The 19,563-nt window shown below is 38.0% G+C and overlaps 2 protein-coding genes across 2 annotated transcripts; both read right to left on the reverse strand.

The window, feature by feature from the left end:
* Positions 1–760: 760 nt before the first annotated feature.
* LOC101293678 (serine/threonine-protein kinase sepA-like) lies at positions 761–10,661 on the reverse strand. Its single transcript, XM_004297700.1, has 23 exons — positions 10,496–10,661; positions 10,003–10,137; positions 9,480–9,500; positions 8,865–8,938; positions 8,688–8,778; positions 8,521–8,604; positions 7,957–8,058; positions 7,471–7,602; positions 7,182–7,253; positions 6,486–6,589; positions 6,121–6,232; positions 5,618–6,007; positions 5,114–5,449; positions 4,954–4,998; positions 4,619–4,798; positions 4,410–4,493; positions 4,014–4,105; positions 3,845–3,928; positions 2,896–3,740; positions 2,164–2,546; positions 1,938–2,072; positions 1,231–1,637; positions 761–884 (listed from the first exon to the last, which is right to left on the reverse strand). The coding sequence occupies exons 1-23, from the start codon at positions 10,553–10,555 to the stop codon at positions 761–763; spliced, it is 4,092 nt and encodes a 1,363-aa protein (XP_004297748.1). The 5' UTR covers positions 10,556–10,661.
* Positions 10,662–11,296: 635 nt separating this feature from the next.
* Positions 11,297–18,380, reverse strand: LOC101294552 (alanine--tRNA ligase-like). The gene is made up of 23 exons (XM_004297703.1): positions 18,050–18,380; positions 17,642–17,880; positions 17,417–17,557; positions 17,165–17,311; positions 16,821–16,973; positions 16,567–16,696; positions 16,357–16,453; positions 16,107–16,227; positions 15,747–15,806; positions 15,605–15,655; positions 15,432–15,527; positions 15,198–15,299; positions 14,870–14,992; positions 14,378–14,521; positions 14,226–14,297; positions 14,036–14,111; positions 13,804–13,946; positions 13,601–13,709; positions 13,333–13,520; positions 12,914–13,003; positions 12,623–12,802; positions 12,144–12,317; positions 11,297–11,589 (listed from the first exon to the last, which is right to left on the reverse strand). The coding sequence occupies exons 1-23, from the start codon at positions 18,348–18,350 to the stop codon at positions 11,518–11,520; spliced, it is 3,009 nt and encodes a 1,002-aa protein (XP_004297751.1). The 5' UTR covers positions 18,351–18,380; the 3' UTR covers positions 11,297–11,517.
* Between the last annotated feature and the right edge of the window lie 1,183 nt (positions 18,381–19,563).

The raw sequence follows: 19,563 nt of genomic DNA on the forward strand, positions 1-19,563 counted from the left end.
ACAAACTATGTATGCTAAAAGTGTAGACAATCCAAGCAGCACTCACTGATGCAAAAAACAGTGGTTGGCTACGAAAACAAGGGGGATCAAACAGCAAGGCCATAAACCCACGTTTCTAACAACCAAATATACAATATAATATATGGACACTGAATTTACAATACAGTGTTTATATGGAGTGCTTTTAGCAAGGAGGTAGCCATTTGTTTCACTAATACTTGGCCTCCAGAGCGTTGCCCATCTCTGCGTTCCTCTATTAGATTCTGAAGCTTTTGAGGCAGATCATTTTCCACAATCAATTGCTTTGGCCGTGGGTGGTGCTCATAAACAGCCTGCCCACGATAAGTTAGTGATTATAAAAGAAACAAAAAGAGAATACATAGGTTGATTACTCGAAGACTAGTATTCATAACAAGCTGGAATCATGAAAAGACAGGAAAAATGTTTGCCACTACATGGTTCAGCTGCCAATATTACCTTCTATGAAGCAAGCAAATATATTTAGAATAGTTATAAAATTACGCAACACTAGTGATGTACAATGCACCTGTGGAAACTACATATAAACTGTAAATACCATTCTAAGAACATTTTCTTAGTTTCTTACTTCATTCAAGAGCCTGATCTAGTTTCCCAAATCAAATGATCAGGTTGTTACTTATTTAGTTTTCTGGTGTGATTAGGGTTGTACTTATAATGCTTTCTCTTCCTATCTTCTCCAGCACAATAGATGAAACAAAAAGAGATTAAAGAAAAAGGGTTAGCCCACCTTTATCAGCTTAAGAAGATTTAAACGGGCAATAGCATCCTGATGGTCAAGTCTTGTGATAAGCAGCGGTGTCAAACCATTAACAGCTAATGTTGTATTAATTCGAGACGATTTCCTGTTAAAAAGACATAAAAGAAGTTATTTCCATATGGGAAAAGAGAGGAGTTTATAAACCAAAAGAAACACAACAGCAAAGCAACCACTAATCATCAGCAAATCCACATATCCCTTCCTGACACAAGGCAGGGATGATTTGTCTGTGCCCTCCCTTGTCACATAATCACTTACAGACATTCTACCAATATATTTGAAAATAACAAGGAGTCTAGTAACTCTGGATTTATCCTGATCGATTTCTTGTTATGATATATGTTTGATTCTTATCATCAAATATATATAGCAGACTAGGAAAAGCAAAGAAGGGAAAAAATTGCAAGTAGGTCATATTTAAAATCACATACGTGATAATTTTCAAAAATGGCTCCAATATGTGCACAAAATACTGTTCTGGACAGCACTGGAAGAATTTCACCAACTTCTGAACTGCATCCTTTTTCAGCAGTGCTTGTTCTACCTTCCGGTTGTCATTGTCATGAGCTAAACAAACAGCAATTGAATCCAATGCAGTCACAGACCAAAGCTCATCCTCTAGAAGGCTCAAGTACACATCCAACCCACCATGGGCCCTTAATTGCTCTCTTGAGTTACGTGAAGCATGAGCCATATCACAGAGCAAAGGCAACGCATATTGTTTCAGAGGAGAATTAGACTCGATAAAGTGCATCAAGTGTGGAATTATTCCATTCTCAGCTGCTTGTTCCTGTCTCCTCTTGTTAATCTTACAGAGATTGAACAAGGCATTTAGGACCTTCAAAAGAAGTTGGGACCAATGCAATTAGTTCTCAGTAAAGAAGAACAAGTAACGCACCAAATGGGTTGACAGATTAAGGTTATACAAAAGAAAGGATTCCATGAGGGTTGAAAACACAGTCGAAATGTCCACTAGGTGATATGATATATGAGTTTCTAATGTAAGTCTCTATATCCTATTGCTGTTATTTATTTATTCCCTGGAGTCTGAAGATCCATATCTAGTGTGTTATTGCATAAAGCTTCTCTCCTACATGACACCCACTATTACCATCAGCACATAGGAAAGAATGCCCACCTCATGATGTATTTGAGATACAAGAGATCCTTCTTTGAGTTCAAGATTTGGAATCAAATATTTGATTGCATCTGCCCGCTGAAGATTCTCTAAGCAGTTTGGATCAGTTGACAAATGGTTGACACACTTCAGTATCTGTAAAATGGCAGCATCATATATTGTCAAGAACCAAAGAAAACAATCCGTTGGGAGTAAAGGCTCATGGAAGTTTTCCAATTTACAGTACCTTTAAAAGAATTGGGGGCTCCACCCTATTAAACATCTGAAAAAGACGGCTGAGCAAACTTTGGCTACACATGTATGATTTTACAGTAGTATCTGCTCGTGCAAACTCAAGTAGAAGATCTGCCACCTTTTCTAGGTATTCCCTTGCAACGTCTGCATTCAATGTTGATACCATGTGCGAGAGTAAACCCGATGATGTTGCACTGCCTGGTCTAGCATTCAGAACACCCGAACCAGACAATACCCCTGATGCTGTCTGAGATGCGGAGGTGGAAGCAGCTCCTTTGTTAGATGCTAGTATTCCCATCTCCTTATTTATTGTTTTGGGGGGAACTCTAGTAGTAGAATCAAGATTCCCTTTCTCTCTACCACGTTGAGAGACGTCTGAGAAATAACAGATGAATCACATAATCCATAGAAATAGATAAAAAGAAAAGAAGACCAAGTAAACATTTTAATGAAATGTCAGTGGGAGGAAATAATCTTCCAAGTCATTAAAAGTATGTCAGTGAAATTTTGTGATTCCAACATTAGTTATGATAGGTAAGAAGAAATTCGGCGAACATGGGCCAAATATAGTTCATATTATCCAGGGTAAAACATGTGTGTGTATAATATATTTAGTCCTGCGTCTGTTCAAATCTTCATGAATATGATATTTATGAATCACAAGGACAAAGCCTTGGTTTCCGATTCTAAACTATAAGATTCATCAGATAAAGATAATTGTTACCTGCAAACTCTGCCATAAGGAAATCTAATTCACCATTTGTTTTCTTTTCGTTAGAGGCATGTAAAAGGGGCAGTATACTTTCATGTCTCTCCAACCCAGGGAGGTGGCGTACATACTCAAGCTGACCAGAAAAATGTCTCGAAGGGGGTTCTTTATCCAACAAGCTAAGAAGAGGCCGAACTTGCTCCTGTTGAGAAGCAGCTGTTGTTGATAAGCCATTTGATGTACCTTCCATCATTTTGGGATGTCTATCAGTGGCTGATCTATGAAGAGATATAGGAGCACGCTGCTGCCTAAGGTCAAGATCTCCTCGAGAAGTAGTTGAAGTTTCCTTTGATGACATATTTATTACTTTATCTGCACCTGTTGACTCTTGCAATTTAGAAGAAACCGAAGTATCTCCCACTCCATTGCTAGATTGAGGTCTATCAGTATCTAGATGAAGATACCGGGGATCTGATTGATTGGCATCTGATCTTTGAGAATTAGAAGTTGATGCACGTGCCGGTTCCACTGCTCCAGTAGACAAATGTGAATCATTTATGCCATGCCTAATTTTCGAGTGATCATTATGATCAGAAAGTGGTCCATCACTCTGAGCAAAAGTGGGATGACCAGGATCCAATGAACCAGACCGTGGGCGCTGAGCAGAACCATCTAGAGGAATTCCAGTCCCACCAGAAATGGAAGCTAAACGGGTTGCCTCATTCAGGCTATAAAGGGTGTTAATAAGCCTCAGGAGAATTCCATTTTTCGCAGCTATGCGACAGAAATCATTCCTAGGAGTTGATCGCTGAAGCTTAAAGACTTGCCACATGCCATCAATAGCTAGATGAACCATTTCCCTGGACATAATCTATGTAAGTAAAACTGAGCAGAATATTATATGTACGCACACATACTGACAGAGAGAACCAAGACACAATCAAGCTGTTGTTTTACTATAAACCTGAATTTTGCATAATCAGCCTCTAAAAAGCCCACCAGAACAGGTATTCCACGGCAAGCTATGAACATTTGCAGAGTCAACGGGCTGCAAACAGAAGAAACTCCCACTGTAAACCTCGGATGATCTTTCTGAAGAATTTTTTTTATGAAATACAGGAAAAAAACTGAACCTTGACTGACAAAGCTGTTGCAAGAAATAAGCTGCTTCCATACGAATTTCTCGAGAATGACTAGGTACCGCAAAGCTCATTACCACTGGGATCTGTCATATGACTTAGCAGTAGACATAAGTAACACCACCAATTAATAATATTAAAGCGTAGAGCTCTTAGATAGGGACAGACCAATCTTACTAAGAATATAAAAAATATATATGGACGCAAAGAGTTATTCTGCTCATTATTGCAACAATGCGCTAATTCGATATTCAGAACTATCAGAATAATCTGTTTAAGGAAATGAAGAAGCATCTAGACTGTAAGTCCAACTCAGCCACTTTATCAAAGCCCAGCAAAGATGCAATTACATAATAACAATGACAAAAGATTGAATGTATTAGTACTCACCAGACCAACATGACAAGCATTTTCCTGGAAATCAGTATTATCCTTGATTATCTGGTTTATGATTTGAAGCACAGAACATATAACCTGCGAAAGTAAAAACAGAATCTGCTCACTTATAACCGTAATTGAAATACTGCTACTGCTAAGTAGACATATATGTCAAGATTTCTCAAAAACATGACCGAATGTGGTAAAAGAGTTTGACATACTCGAGTTTTAGGAACTTCAAGCAATTCCATTAAAGGGAGCAAACCATGCTGCGTGACAAAAACAATTTTCTGCTCCGGGCGCTGATGAAATATAGCAATAAGTTTCTGGCAGGCAGAGACAACAACATCTTCTGATTCATCTAGTTTCAGTGATCCAACTAACCGGCTAAACTCAACAGCCTATCAAACAAATATGGCAGATGTCAAAAGATGTCAGACCAATACATGAGTAATGCAGCTGCCTTTATAAATGCTGCACCTGAAACTTTAAACTTAAAGAGACAATAGCAAATCCCAACTAACTACTTAAAAAGCTTCAAAAGATATGTGAGTACCTGTAGGGGAAAAAGGTTTTCTCCGGGCAACTTTTCATCAAATACCTATAAACAAGATGTATCACTTGTCAGGAACATTTGTACAAGAGTGTTTATGGGGTTGAAAACACACACACACACACACACACACACACACACACAAAACCACACAAACACATACCAAACCACCTATGTCAATCACATCATCTTGGAGAACACCCATCATCAGCTGTAACAAGTTACCACCACTGCCATTAGCCTGACCCATTTCACTCTCCATTTGCTTTTGCGCAATTGTAGCTCTTAACTTCGTAGCCAGGTCACTTTTTCCAGCGTCATTTACAGATGTATTTCCTTGGTTCACATGTGATACAGAAGAAGATGTTGACGCTTCAAATGCCCTATCATCGGGATGCTTATCCAAAGGATGAAATAGATCTTCCAAGGAAGCGTCTCCTGGAGTGTCACTAAATTTACTGAGTTCATTCCCTCCCATACTTACTGGCATCTTCGAGGCCTTCAAATGACAGACATGCAGGAGAAAGACATATAAGGCATCACTGATAATCGTAACAACTAGCAAGCTATAAATGTGACTTCATGGAAAGTAAACTGATATTGAACATGCAACCATTCAAATGTACAGCAATAAGTGAGATGAAGACAACAATATTACCGGACCTACCTTTTCAAAAGTACCATCCTGATTTCTTGCTCCGAAACCAAATGATCTAAACCCAATAGAGTTTCCTTTGCCATGTTTTGTTACACTTTTTGTCGTCAATTCAGGAGATTTAACCTCACCATTCATTGGTGGTTCATCAATGTTGGCCGTATGTGCTCGATCATCTAGCTCAGCTGCCTCAGAGGCAGCCAATTCCTTATTAGAAGATATTCTGCCAGAACCATTTTGCAAAGATGATTTGTCATGTATAGCTAAGGTGGGAGCTGGATCTGTCAGATCATTTTCTAAACCATCTGCTTTTTCCTCAACAGATTTCACATCTGAAGCAGGATCCTCCCCAGATTTTCTCACATCAGAAATGCCGGTTGATAATAACTCTTTCCTAGAATCCTGAAGTTCGAAAAAACCCAAGTAACTAATATAATAAAGATAACTCTTTCCTAGAATCCTGCAGTTTTGCCCAAAAACTTCTTTTGCTTAATCAGAAAAGGTCAGAATCTTACTGCTTTAATAGCAGAAGTTGCTTCTTCCGTTTTCTCTGCAGGACTTTCGCCAGAGCTCCGAATATCTCCATTGGAGAGTTCTGCACCCATAGAAACATCTTCCTGTACATCTCTGCAAAATAACTGGTTTCTTAAAATCAAAATTACCATAAAAACTCAGTCCCAATAGCAAAAAATGAGGGAATCAAGAAAGAAAAGAAAAATAGTAGCAAATATTTTAAGAGAAATAATAACTATTTGAACAGCCCTTGCTTTAAATATGCATTATACTTGCAAGCCAAACTCTTAGAAGTCAAAATACATAAAATTCTTAGCGAGATAGTTGTATTATGAGTCTAATTAAGGATGAATTTGGTGACATCTACCTTAATGTTCCACTATGACGAATTGATGATTGCAACGCTCGCCTGCAGTTTTGTATCCAAGGATGAGATAACAGTGTTTTTGCATCAGGCCGGTGCCTAGCATCCTGAAATAAGAAACTAACATGTTATAGATGAATACACCCATTTCAGTATTTCAGAAAGGTTACTCGAAGAATATGAATAATGGAAAAAAAGATATGATTCAAGGCGACAAACAAAACTGAAAAAAATTCATTGACTTTGACGGGACCAGACAAGAACAATCAAAAGCCGCTTGTCAAAACGACATAAAGATGCCATAAGTTTGATTTATTCTTGTTTTATATCCAATGTAAAATTGGAGAAGACTACATTTTTGTATTCTAATTAAACTATCTCAATATTTCTCACATGACGGAAAAGAAAATGCCCAATGATAGACACATGTTAGCAACATTATGTGCAATTCTAAATCTAAATTTCATGAATCTTGACCCATCTACTAGTGGACTTTTAGAGGCTTATGATGCATGCAAATAACGAAAATTAGCACCGTGTACAGAAAGATCTCCACTGGTAGTCACCTCTTCTCTAAGTTGAAGAGAATGCAGAAAAGGAAGGAGTATAACTTGGCACAATTCAAATAAACATTAAAACAATCATCTTAAGCTTCTTGAGAAAAGACTAATGGAGTAGGTAAGAATCACACTGCCTCACCTTTTTAAAGCATTGACACAGAAAATCAGTAATGTCAGGAGATAGACTGTCAGGAATGGGAGGATGTTCATCCTGAAAGAAATGCACCGGAGAGTCAAACAAAAGATAAAAAAATTGTCATTGTCTGAACTCAATTCAATTAAGTTGGCAGTAGGCATTTCATGAACACAACAAAAACAAAGCACGATGCAAAAGAGAACTTTTCTTTAAAAGTTGACACAATTCTGAGATCTCTATACCAGTGAAAAATCAGTAATCAATATTCCTTCGCGATACAACTTATGCACACCTGAACAATACGAAATAGAGCTGGCATCGGCTGTAAATCATAGTAAGGAGGTACACATGTAAGAAGTTCAATAACGGTGCAGCCAACGCTCCAAATATCTGAAGCAGCACAAACCCCTGACATTTCGATCACCTAAAATACAAGTCATTTTCATCAAAATGGAGCACAGCATCAAAACTATGAGTAACAAAAATCATTTTTTCCCGAGTACATGTATTTTGGTTGTATGACTTGTATCAGCCTTATGAAACTTTCCCAAGACATGTTTTTTTAATAGATGATTATGCGAGAGTTGCAGTGTGCAGTTTATGTACTGGCAAAATTAGTGTTGATTACACAATGATATGATAGAGACAGACCTTTATTTTGACAAAATTAATACTGAATCCCTGTTGCTCTTATGTCCTATGAACAAACCATTATTTTCTTTAATACAATTTTAAACTTGGCAGAAAGTAATAACTCAGAAGTGCAGAAAAGAAATACCTCTGGGGCCATCCAATATGGCGTTCCAACAACTGAATGTGTATTCACATCAGCCTCGGTCAATTTTGTAGCAACACCAAAATCAGCAAGTTTCACAAGGCCCTGAACAGGAGAAATTATGTCATTGAAGTTATATATTATGAAACAACAGACAGTGCACATCTAGCTATGACTGGGAGAAAACGTTCCTTAGAATGTCATTAAGTGTAAGAAGACTGCTTTGGACTTCAAAATCATTCTCAAGATGACAAGAGTGCATCTTCATATGGAAAATGATAACCAAGAGCAGGGGTGCTTCCTAATATATATGACTGCCCTCTCAGCACAACTGATCGACCAGTTTGTTGCTCTTACCCCACATATACATCAATCTGAGAACTGTAATAAGCTACTATACTAATTTCTATCCTTAGGATCATCGTATTCAAGCTAAAACAAGATATACAATGATTGTTATGACCCCCACGATTATGTAAACAATTATGTCAGACCAAATTAATCATCATTTTCATACAATGACCTATGAAAACTTATATATTATTTAGAAGATAAATGACAGATTACCTCTTTAGTTGTCAAAATATTTGCACCCTTGATATCTCGATGGATAACACCCTGTTCATGTAAATACACCAACCCTTCCAAAACCTGTACCATTACAACTATCCAGCTATAAACCAAAAGAGCACAAATCAAAGGACAGGCAACAAACTGCAAGGACACTAGCGAACCTGAGCAATGTACACAGCTACCAGTGATTCTGGAAAAGGTCCAAACTTATTTGGCTTAATGATGTTTGCAAGTGAGCCGTTCTCCACGTATCTACCATGAGAAAAATAAAGAGTATTTAATTATTCTCCCAGGATTTTCGGTGTGATATATTTGGAAGATATTATGAGCTGGCTTACTCTAGGACTATGTGAAGATGTGTCTTTGTCTTTAAGGATCCAAGATATTTCACAATGTTTTTGTGATTTAAATTCTGCAAAATAAATTCCAACTTCGTTAGCATGAAAAAAAAAAAAGTATGCTTGTTCAAGGCATTCAAAATATCAAGTGTTAACGGCATAACACATTAATAGGTATCAGATTGCTGCTCATCAACAGTAGTTAATAGTGTATGCATGGTAGGTTCAAAATATCAAGTGTTAACAGCATAACACATTAATAGGTATCAGATTGCTGCTCATCAACAGTAGTTAATAGTGTATGCATGACAGTAGGTTCTTAGGGGACTGGGACAGCATATGAATCAGCTAGTGACAAAACTTCACCCAACATGAGGAAAAGCATATATACCCACCATAAATTAGACTTAATTACCATAACTAAACAGAAATTTTACAGACCATATACAGGTTACAATGTTGAGGAGGTTATAGCCACATGTTAAATCAAACCATTTGCAAAAGGCCACATTTAAACCCTAATCTTCTAGCACAACAGGTGCTGATAGCCAGAATTTACAGTAAATAAGAGTATAACCAACATATGAAATAGTATATAATGAAAGAAAATGGTACCTTCAGTAAATCAATCTCTTGCTGATATGTCAATGCATTGCACCGCCGAGAAGCAGACAAAACAAACCAGCACAATGTGAGCAAAATTAAAGTAATGTGCAACAGAAACATATACAGAAAAATACGGTATGCATGACATAAAGCAAATTATGGAACTCAAAATTTTGATTATCATGTATGGGTCCTGACATTATACGACAGGTTAATCCTCAGAGATAACAAACTCAATCTGAACTTGACATAACTTTCAGATCACCAAATTAACTGAATAAGAGATGTTTCCAGTGAAGTGTAGATATTTTGAGATAGAATATACTCTGAAGCTAACAAATAAGTGGGAGACCAAAAGTAAGGATTGAAGTGAAGTATCTTATGTTTAGACTCTTTAAACACAGAGAAACAAAGCTAGAAGTGACTTAAATGTCAAGCATCAACTACGACTTGAAAATGTGTTCTATCAGTTATTACTTATTTGTAGTCTAATAACATTTTGACAATCATCTAAAGACAAAATTGGTCTAACCATTATAACGTTGAGATCCTCCTGCGCAATGTTCTCCAAAGAAACCTGTTTAATAGCAACAAAGTCTCCATTCTCCAAATCCAAACCCTTGTAAACTCGACCATATGCTCCCTTTCCAATCTCATCTCCAAGCATCTACACCAAAAAATAGTCGAATCAGTCGCTGACAAACTATCCGAATGTTCTCAAATGCTAGTAAATTGACAACTCAACATAGAATTCTACGGCATTCATTTCAATGAACAAGGCCTCAGCAACTAAAGGTCCACATCAAAGCTCAAAATCCACTCACTCAAGGCAGCAATTTAGGTCCACAGCTACAGAAATTCAGGTTCTAAACGCATATATAAACACAATTCACTTGCTCCCTCTATTCCCCTTAGCCATTAGTTTTCAACATTCACAATCTAACACCTATCTTCTTCATCCACATTTCCTCACAGAAATTACAGAATTGCATAAAAGAGAGGCGGAATTGCGAAATCGAGCTTACGTATTTGTTATCGAGAGTCTTGGATTTGTGGAAGTGAGGCGACGAAGCCTGCCGAGACATGGCTGCGGAATCGGGGGCTTGAGCTCTCGGAAAACCCTAGCAGAAACGCTCCATTCGAAGCAGCTGTGAGAGAGAGCGAGCGAGAGAGGGAATTAGGGTTTTGAATCGGAGAGTCTCTGAGCTCCGGCGAGTATTGTAAGGGAAAGTCGGATTTAAGAATTAAGGTGACATTGACAACGTGATGGTGATGATGATGATGATGATGATTAAGGGAGTATTATAATGGTGCCCAGTTGGACATTAACGGGGATGCTACTGTCATTAAGAGAATTAATTCTCAGAGAGGAAATGACCAAGCAGTCCATGATTTTTTCAATTTATGGGGGAATCTGGAGGGGTAGGTCAGTCATATCCTTTTATGTGTCATTATGCGGCCTAGGTCCTAGTCACCCACCCTAAAGTAGTAAAGGGCATCTCGTTTCCTCATTTCCTTTCCTGGTAATTGAGTTTTACCTTTTCCCTTTTTTGACTAGGAAACATTGGGGTGCATGAGATGATGAGTATATGACGGAAAGTATTGGTGCATGAGATTACGAGTAAAGTCAACTATGAAAAATCACCAAAGTTTGCACTAATTTTATTAATGGGCAATGACATCTGTATAAGACTTATCTGTCGAGATACGTTACAGGTAAAAAGTGTATGTTGTTAATGTAGGGTAAGATTTAACATGTCTCCTAGGAGTATACACAAATTCAAAGCTTGACAAATTCAAGACTACAAGACTAGACAGCAAAATTTATCAGGCAAATCAACGGAATTCTTTTCATTATTCCAATAGAGATGACAAAACCCTTCTTCGTGTAACAGAATACATCAATCCAGTGTTCTAAATTTAATTACTGTAACTTTTTTTTGGTCGAAAATAATTAGTGTAACTTGGTTCCCTACAAACTGGACCAGAGTAGGCCGACAAGCTTGTGTCTATCACTAGGTATTTGCTGCGCAGAAGTGGTGGTCCTTCAACTCAATTTCATCTGCGCAAAAGTGGTTGCCACGTCTATTGACTCCTTCAGACGAGATGCATCTGTTCCCTGAGATTCACAATTCAAAAATAATAATAATAATCAGCAAAGTAAACATTTTTATGTATTAAGCACAAAAGAGATCTGTACATTTGCAAAAACAACGAAAGAAGACAATACCAAAAACTGACAAGATGGTCCAAACATTTTTATGTATTAAGCACAAAAGAGATCTGTACATTTGCAAAAACAACAAAAGAAGACAATACCAAAAACTGACAAGATGGTCCAGACATAATTCTTTTCTTTTTTTCGAGAATCCAGACATAAAAATTTGATTCACAATGAAAAGTTGAACTTATCTAGGCATTTAGCAGTAAAAGAATTTCTGATAAGGTGTGGTGTTAAATATTTTTATTAGAAAAAGTAACAAAACTTCAAAAGCTAAAGTTAACCAGAACTACCATATATACATATATCAAACCAATTCGTCCTTAAACTAGCCCTACATATGCAAATGGCAATTGAAAGTACACATTTCATGTTTCTTCTGATACGGAGATATTGTTTTTACACTTCCCTATTTTTCACAATGTAAACAACCAAAGTCAAGAGACACTAACCTGGCCAGTAGCAAGGCCACCTTTTCCTTTACCACACCTTCCTTTCAGGGGACCCAAAGCTGCAATCAACCACTGTGACACCTCCAATTGCTTGCCTTTGTCTCCTGGTACTCCAGCACATGCCACGGCCTTATTTGTAGTTTCATCAGTGCTAAAAACTATCGCAGGCATTCCCTGTCCAAAATACCACCATAATTTCAATTTATTTTACTCAAATTCGAAAAAAAAACACCCCAAAAAAAAAACTTGGATTTGCATCAATTCTATGAGTACTTTGTTGTTCATTAAGTTCAGGCCACACCTCTACCAAATCAGATGTTTAGAGTTATGATCAATTATAACAACTTCCTAAAATTCACATACAAATTAACCAAATTCATGGTGATGGATTTGTGTATGATTGATGAAAGTAACAAACTACAAAAACCAAACCACATAAGAAGACAAAGAGAAGAAAGAGGAGAAATACTGCTAATGACCTTCTCTATGACTTTACACACTGCTTCGCGGACTGCAGCGATATCTAAACCAACATCAACATGGGATACACAGAAAGCCTTCCCATCAGATGCAGCAAGTTCCGCCATCTCCCTTGCAACCTTGACAGCTTTTTGTAAATTTTGTTCTGCAATCTTCTTCTGTGCCTTTCTCACTTTATTCTGTTGGGTGGGAATAAAAGTTGGTAAGGATACGCTTATACAAAATACAACAAGAGCAACACATCAAAGAAAAGACAAAGCAATCGAACAGAAAAAAATAAATAAAATTACCTGAAGTTGAACAATCTTGTCCCTTATATCAGCTTTCTTAGCCGCTGGAATTTGTGCTGCGTCTATGCGAGATTTAAAGGAAGCTATCTTCTGTTAAATGGAAAAACCAAAAACAGCAACTCAGACCATTAATGTGTAACATGATATAAATGTGTAACATGACATAAAAGAAAAATATACTTTTCTCTCTGCTAAAAGAAAAAATATATTGTGGTAAAGATATATGTGTATATATATGTATCACTTTTTCAAACCTCAACCTTTATGAAATTACCAGCTTAGTGCATTCATAGGGAGAATGCAACAGAACTAGGAACAAAAACAAAGGCCAAGACTATACCCGAGTCAAAATGGACAGACATATTGATACTAGAAATGCAAATAATACAAATAAAAGAGAATTAAAAACAAAGCAAAACCTTCTCCAGCAAGCTCTCTTCAGCCTTGGAAGCTTCAGTTACTTCCTGCTCAAGTGAATCTGCCAATTTAATTGCATCAAAAGCAGCATTGGTTGTGACAGCAGTTATCCTTCGGATTCCCTTAGCAGTTCCCTCTTCCGATAAAAGGGCAAATGCCTCAGCTTCACGTGTATTTGTTAAATGGGTTCCTAGAAGTACGGAGAATAAAGGTCAGTAGAAAACAAAGCAGTGCTCCAAGAGCAGCTCATCAGTAGGATAGGACATTAACCTCCACAAAATTCTGTCGATATTGACAACCATTCCTCGTTTTTAGGGTCAGCCAGAAGGTCCTCAACCTTTCGCCCAACAGCCACAACTCTCACTGGGTCAGGATAGACCTACATTAAAAAAGCATAAAAATACATCACACAAAACTAAAATTTATCCATTTCGAAGATGATAAACCGGTTATGTCAACACTCATCAGCATACCTCTCCAAATACAGCCCTTAAACCTTTGATGCCCCGAGCATCATCCAGGGCTACCTCCTTAACAGACACATCTAACTCAGCTTTTATTTGCTCATTCACGATTGATTCGATTCTTCTCAACTGTTCAGGTTCCACCGGCTTACCTATTCAAATTCCAATACCATTTTATAAGAATTTAAAAGACACAGATAACTTGATCAGCTTAACCACATTGACTAACTTAAAGCTTTACCATGAGAAAAATCAAATCTCAATTTTTCAGGAAGAACAATGGAACCCTTCTGGTCAACATCAGGGCCAAGAACTTCCTGCAATGATGATAAATCAACAGTTATAGGAACTACATAAACAAAATAATTGCATAAACGTAACATATAGAAAATACACATCTCAGTTCTCTAACTATTAGTGCTCGATCATACCTTCAGAGCAAAGTTCAACATATGTGTGCAGGTATGGTTAGGCGCAATGAGTGTACGCCTTTTATAGTCAACCTGTACAAGAGCATAGGAATTATAAAAGGAAGAAACATAGACATATTTATCCCAACTATAACCAGATCACGCAAAATTACCTTACAGACCACTTTTTCACCCACAGAGAGTTTGCCATGCTCTCCAGAAAAGGAGCCAATGTGGACAACAAAACCTCCAAAAATTTGAACATTGCGGACTTGAAATGAGCCAAAGCCTCCTTGTAGTGATCCAGTGTCAAAAATCTATATGCAGAACAAATTGCTTGTTGGTCCAGAGACACACAGAAGTCATCAAATAAAAAAGAGCACGTCACAGGCTCATGATATCTGGTAGGCATTCTAAAAAATCCAGATCTGACAGTCATGCAAAGAGCTAAAGTCTCAAATAACAAAATCAGAGATTGCTAAAGTAGATCAGTATTTTGATCCTCAAGTAATACATATATCAGTTTCCAGTGTCAAGGCAGAAGTTCTAACAACTCAATAGAAGTAGTAGAAACCAGGATTTTTTTCCCAAAATAATTCTGTTAAACAGCAAAAAACTATTAAGATTCAAAACGACAGGAAAAAAAAAACAGAGGTTTGCAATACCTGTCCACCTTGCTCAGCATAGAAACTCGTAGACTCCAAAATAACACCAACTAAACTGCCAGCAGCAACACTATCCATGAACTCTGAACCAGTGTAAATTGCTTTAATCACGCTTTCATGGTCCTGAATTGGTAACATAAAGCCCAAAGCATTAATCAACAGGAATATGATTCAGCCTCCTTCAACACTTAGAGCTATGCATGGATTTTCAATACCATTTCTTGACCTCTGAACAACAATAGATGTTTATTTTTTGAAATATAGGAAATGGCACTGATAACAATCTTCAATACTGAAAAGTGAAGTCCAGTCACTTATGTGGACCAACCTGAAACCATATATATTTGAAGCTGTCGTCTGTTGCAGCAACTCCACACTTGTGCAATGAAGCAGTAGCATCAGCATTCAAAACAATGGCACCACCTTCTTCCTGAGAAAGAGTTTAAAAACAAGATTTAACATGATTTCATCCACTCAAAATAGCATAACGTTGCTTAGTAAAAAATCTTTTTCTGTAATGAGGATGTACAGAAGAGGGAGAACATATCAAAAATCCTAGTACCTTATTTTGGGCATTCCTTGATCTTTCTCGAGCCTCATCCATAGCGAAATTGAAACCCTCAACATCAACTTCTAATCCATTTTCCTCTGCCATCAACTGTACAGAGATATTATAAGCATACAGGTTCTTGCATGATAAATATATGCAACAGAACAGAATGTAATTCCAAGTACCTGAGTCAAATCCAAAGGGAACCCGAAGGTGTCCCACAAGACGAAAGCTTCCTACAGTCAAAATAGAAACAAAGTGAGTTGTCAAAATCCTCAAACATGAGCATTCTCCCAAACCTCAGATGTCAAAATGCAGTTTACTAACCTGCCCGCTAAATTTTTTGCCTTGAACATCTTGAGCAGCCTTTTTGAATTTTTCTATTCCCTGTCAACACTCATCCAATGAACTTCACGTCACGTAACATACAAAGACAATGAGAAAAAAAAAATTAATTTCTTTTCTTTTTTTCTTTTGTTATGTTGCTTGTGTCATCCAATCAACTTTACTTCACATTAAATAGAAAATAGTCTATCCTTAAGGTCTTAGGTGTTTACCTAACAACAACTACTGTTCTGAAATCAGCCATTGTGTGTAACTACGAAACAGAGTATAAATTCGAGGCTGTGATACTAGTATCCCAAGAAAAAGAAAGAGAACATATAGAACTAAAATTCAGATATGTACCTTAAGTAGAGTCTTGCCAAATGCTTCCTCTTCCTCTTTGATTATGTCTCTAATGCGTTCTTTATTTCCTTTTAGTTCCGGGAATACATCACCCATCAGTGTTACCAACACAGGTACAAGCCTGGAATTAAGATGTCCCCACATATCATATAGACACTGGTTAAAACTCCAAACCAGCAAGAATCTGAACAGACTAGAATAGCCAAATAGCATTTAGTTTTACACTTCAATATACCTATATCAATCTTACCCATTGAAAAATCCTTCTTGTGCTTTTAGGACTTCTCTTCCATATCGAACAGCTCGACGAAGGATACGTCTCAGAACATATTCACGTCCGTCATTGCCTAACAGAAATACAATTTGGGATGTTACGACTCCGTGAAGAAAATCAAACATCTCTCATTATTACCTGCCCTCAACTTCAGCATATAATAAGGTAGCAAAAGTGACCATGTACCTGGACGGGACCCATCAGCAATGGCAAATGAAAGAGTTCTTATATGGTCTGCAACAACCCTGTATGCCATGTCAACTTTGTCTACATCATCCTCTCCAACTTTCCCAGAATATGGGCGAGCCCCCGTAGTCTACAAAACATTGCAATAGCAATCTCAATGATGGATTATGGAACACAACAAAGAGATTGGATGTAGATTGAATTGAAGACATAGGCCAAAAATATTGCTTTCCACTACATAATTGCCATTTTACCTGCTGAATAGCATCAAATATAGGCATGAACACATCAGTGTCATAATTGCTCATCTTGTTCTGAAGTACAGATGTCAATCTTTCAAATCCCATCCCAGTGTCAACATGCTTAGCAGGCAATGGTTTGAGAGAGCCATCACTTTCCCTATTGAACTGTATGAAAGCAATCATTACAAAAAGAAAACTAATTATTACCCAATAACCACAGAAATCATAAAAGAGTGAATAAAATAAAACAAACCAATACCTAAATATTTTTAGTAGGGAAAATAATTAATCCCAATTGAATGACAATTCAAGACACATCATGTATAGTAGATTCTACCAAACACTATGGAACATACCTGAATAAAGACAAGGTTCCAGATCTCAAGGCAGGTAGGGTCATCATTGTTGACTAATGATGCAGCATCCCGATTACCAACTCTATCATAATGGATCTCAGTGCAAGGGCCGCAAGGACCAGTATCGCCCATCTCCCAAAAGTTATCCTAGTTTTCAACCAATGAAACCGATCAGATGGCCATTTCAACCCTAAAAGAAATCGGTAATCATCATAAAATGAACGACTAGAAAAGTAAACCGAAGAATCTTACCTTACAGCCAAAAGGCAGTACACGTCCAGGTGGTAGAAACTTAAGCCATAAATCTCTAGCTTCATTATCAGGAGCAAGACCCAGCTTCTCATCACCACCGAAATAAGTGGCATAAAATCGATCCTCTGGCAGCTTATAAACCTGCACATCAATCAAAGCAAACCATCAGCGTCGCCACAGTCACAAACAACCACAAAGCTCTAAAACTCGGTCACATCTACTTGCCTGAGTGAGAAGCACCCAAGCCCATTCAATGGCCTCACTCTTGAAATAGTCCCCGAACGACCAATTCCCCAGCATCTCGAAAAAAGTGTGATGGTAGGTGTCTTTCCCCACGTCTTCGAGATCATTATGCTTCCCACCTGCCCTAATACATTTCTGTGTGTTGCATGCTCTCGTCAGCTTGCTTAAATCGGTGTTCGGGTCCGCCGTTCCCAGAAAAATGGGCTTAAACTGGTTCATTCCTGTTCATCACATTCATAATAAACTTCAAATCTCTCCGCTAAAGAAATGCAACTCTCAATTCTATTTATCCCAAACAATGACATAAACCCTAACCCTAACCAAAAACCCTAAATCCTACGACAGATACATTTCGAAACGGAATCAACAGTAACCGAAGAAATCACGAACCAGCGTTTGCAAAGAGAAGAGTTGGATCGTTGTGAGGGACGACGGGGCTGGACTTATAGTTCTTGTGCTCCTTCTCCATGAAGTAGCTGAAGAAAGTGTCACGCACGCGGTTCGCCGGCCACTCGACTCCGACTGCCTGAGATTCGAGTCCTGGCATCTTGGGATGAAACGACGTCGTTGCGATGGCGGAGAGGGAGCGGTTGCGAGTGAGGTGTGACGGCGGCGGCAGAGAGAAAGGGTTACGTCTGAGGAGAAGGAGAGAGTTGAACGCTATCACTCCTTGCTTAAGGAATCCACACATTCATATTCTCTTTCTCGATATCAGTATTGGGGTTGAACCAGTTACACGCGACCTTTTTGTTTGTTGCTATATATTCGCACTTTTTACACCAAATGGGCTTGGAAAGATTCTTCTGGGCCGAATTTTACTCACTAGATTGGGTGGACATATGGGCGTCTGGTATGATCCGCGGTCCATACCAGACACGGTTAAAATGCCACGGGCTATTGAGTTAACTGACGGTGTTAACACGCTGTGTTAGAGAGTTGGTGAATAGCAATGATCTATCATCTATTGTATATTCCTCGAGATTTTCAAGATGCAGGTTTCAATTTTGTTCTCAAATTTGCTTCCTCGAGTCTTTTATCTCTATATGGAACCATGTTTCGTTGCGCTCGTTACCAGCGCGTCGTAAAGTTTTTTAATTTGACTTAATTGTGTAGAGAGTAATTCAGTCACAGCGAAATTTAACTTTTTCATTTTGGTTCCAATTCAATTACATTAGTTTTTGTTAGAGAGTAATGAGCAATCACATGTTGTACGTTGACCTTCTAATTAGGCCCATGGCCTCGCAATCGTTGTTCGGGCCTGTTACTGAGGTGAAGGTTGATCAGTCAATGAAGGACACGACAACGTAGAGCGACACCGGACTTTCTAGCTCAAAGATGGCAGCATCAGAGGGCGAGGACGAGGAGGAGGAGCCATTGATTCAAACGACGGAGTACAAAACAACAATATTTCAACGCTTTGTTTGCTTATGGTAGTAGATGCTAACCAACCTGCAACCCAACTCTTCACAAATATAAGGAACTAACCCGAGTGTGAGCTACACGCGTCTAACATAACGCGTTCCATATGGATCACGCACCATGCCAAAATTTTCGATCACAAATGGGCCCCCACTTTCTTTACGCCACCCTATTTTCAATGCGGAAACAATACACAAAAAGACTAGAAATTGAAACCCTATACAACAATCAACTTGAAACATATCAAGAGGTAAGGCAATTAAAGCTTATGATGTAGAGAATTGTGTTATTTGTCAATAAATTTGATGACCCAGATTCGCCAGAGCATTAGTTAGGAATTAACCTCTCTCCAAATAAGAGTGAATTGGATTGAGCTGATGGACAAGGATATAGAATCGCCAAGGAACATTGATCTTGTTATTAAGGCAACCGATAAGAAGCTTCAAATCGCCTCTACCTTGATATGTGAGATGTCATAAAATGAA

Source organism: Fragaria vesca, linkage group LG4 (genome assembly GCF_000184155.1).
Source record: "Fragaria vesca subsp. vesca linkage group LG4, FraVesHawaii_1.0, whole genome shotgun sequence".
In the NCBI taxonomy this organism is placed as follows: Eukaryota; Viridiplantae; Streptophyta; class Magnoliopsida; order Rosales; family Rosaceae; genus Fragaria; species Fragaria vesca.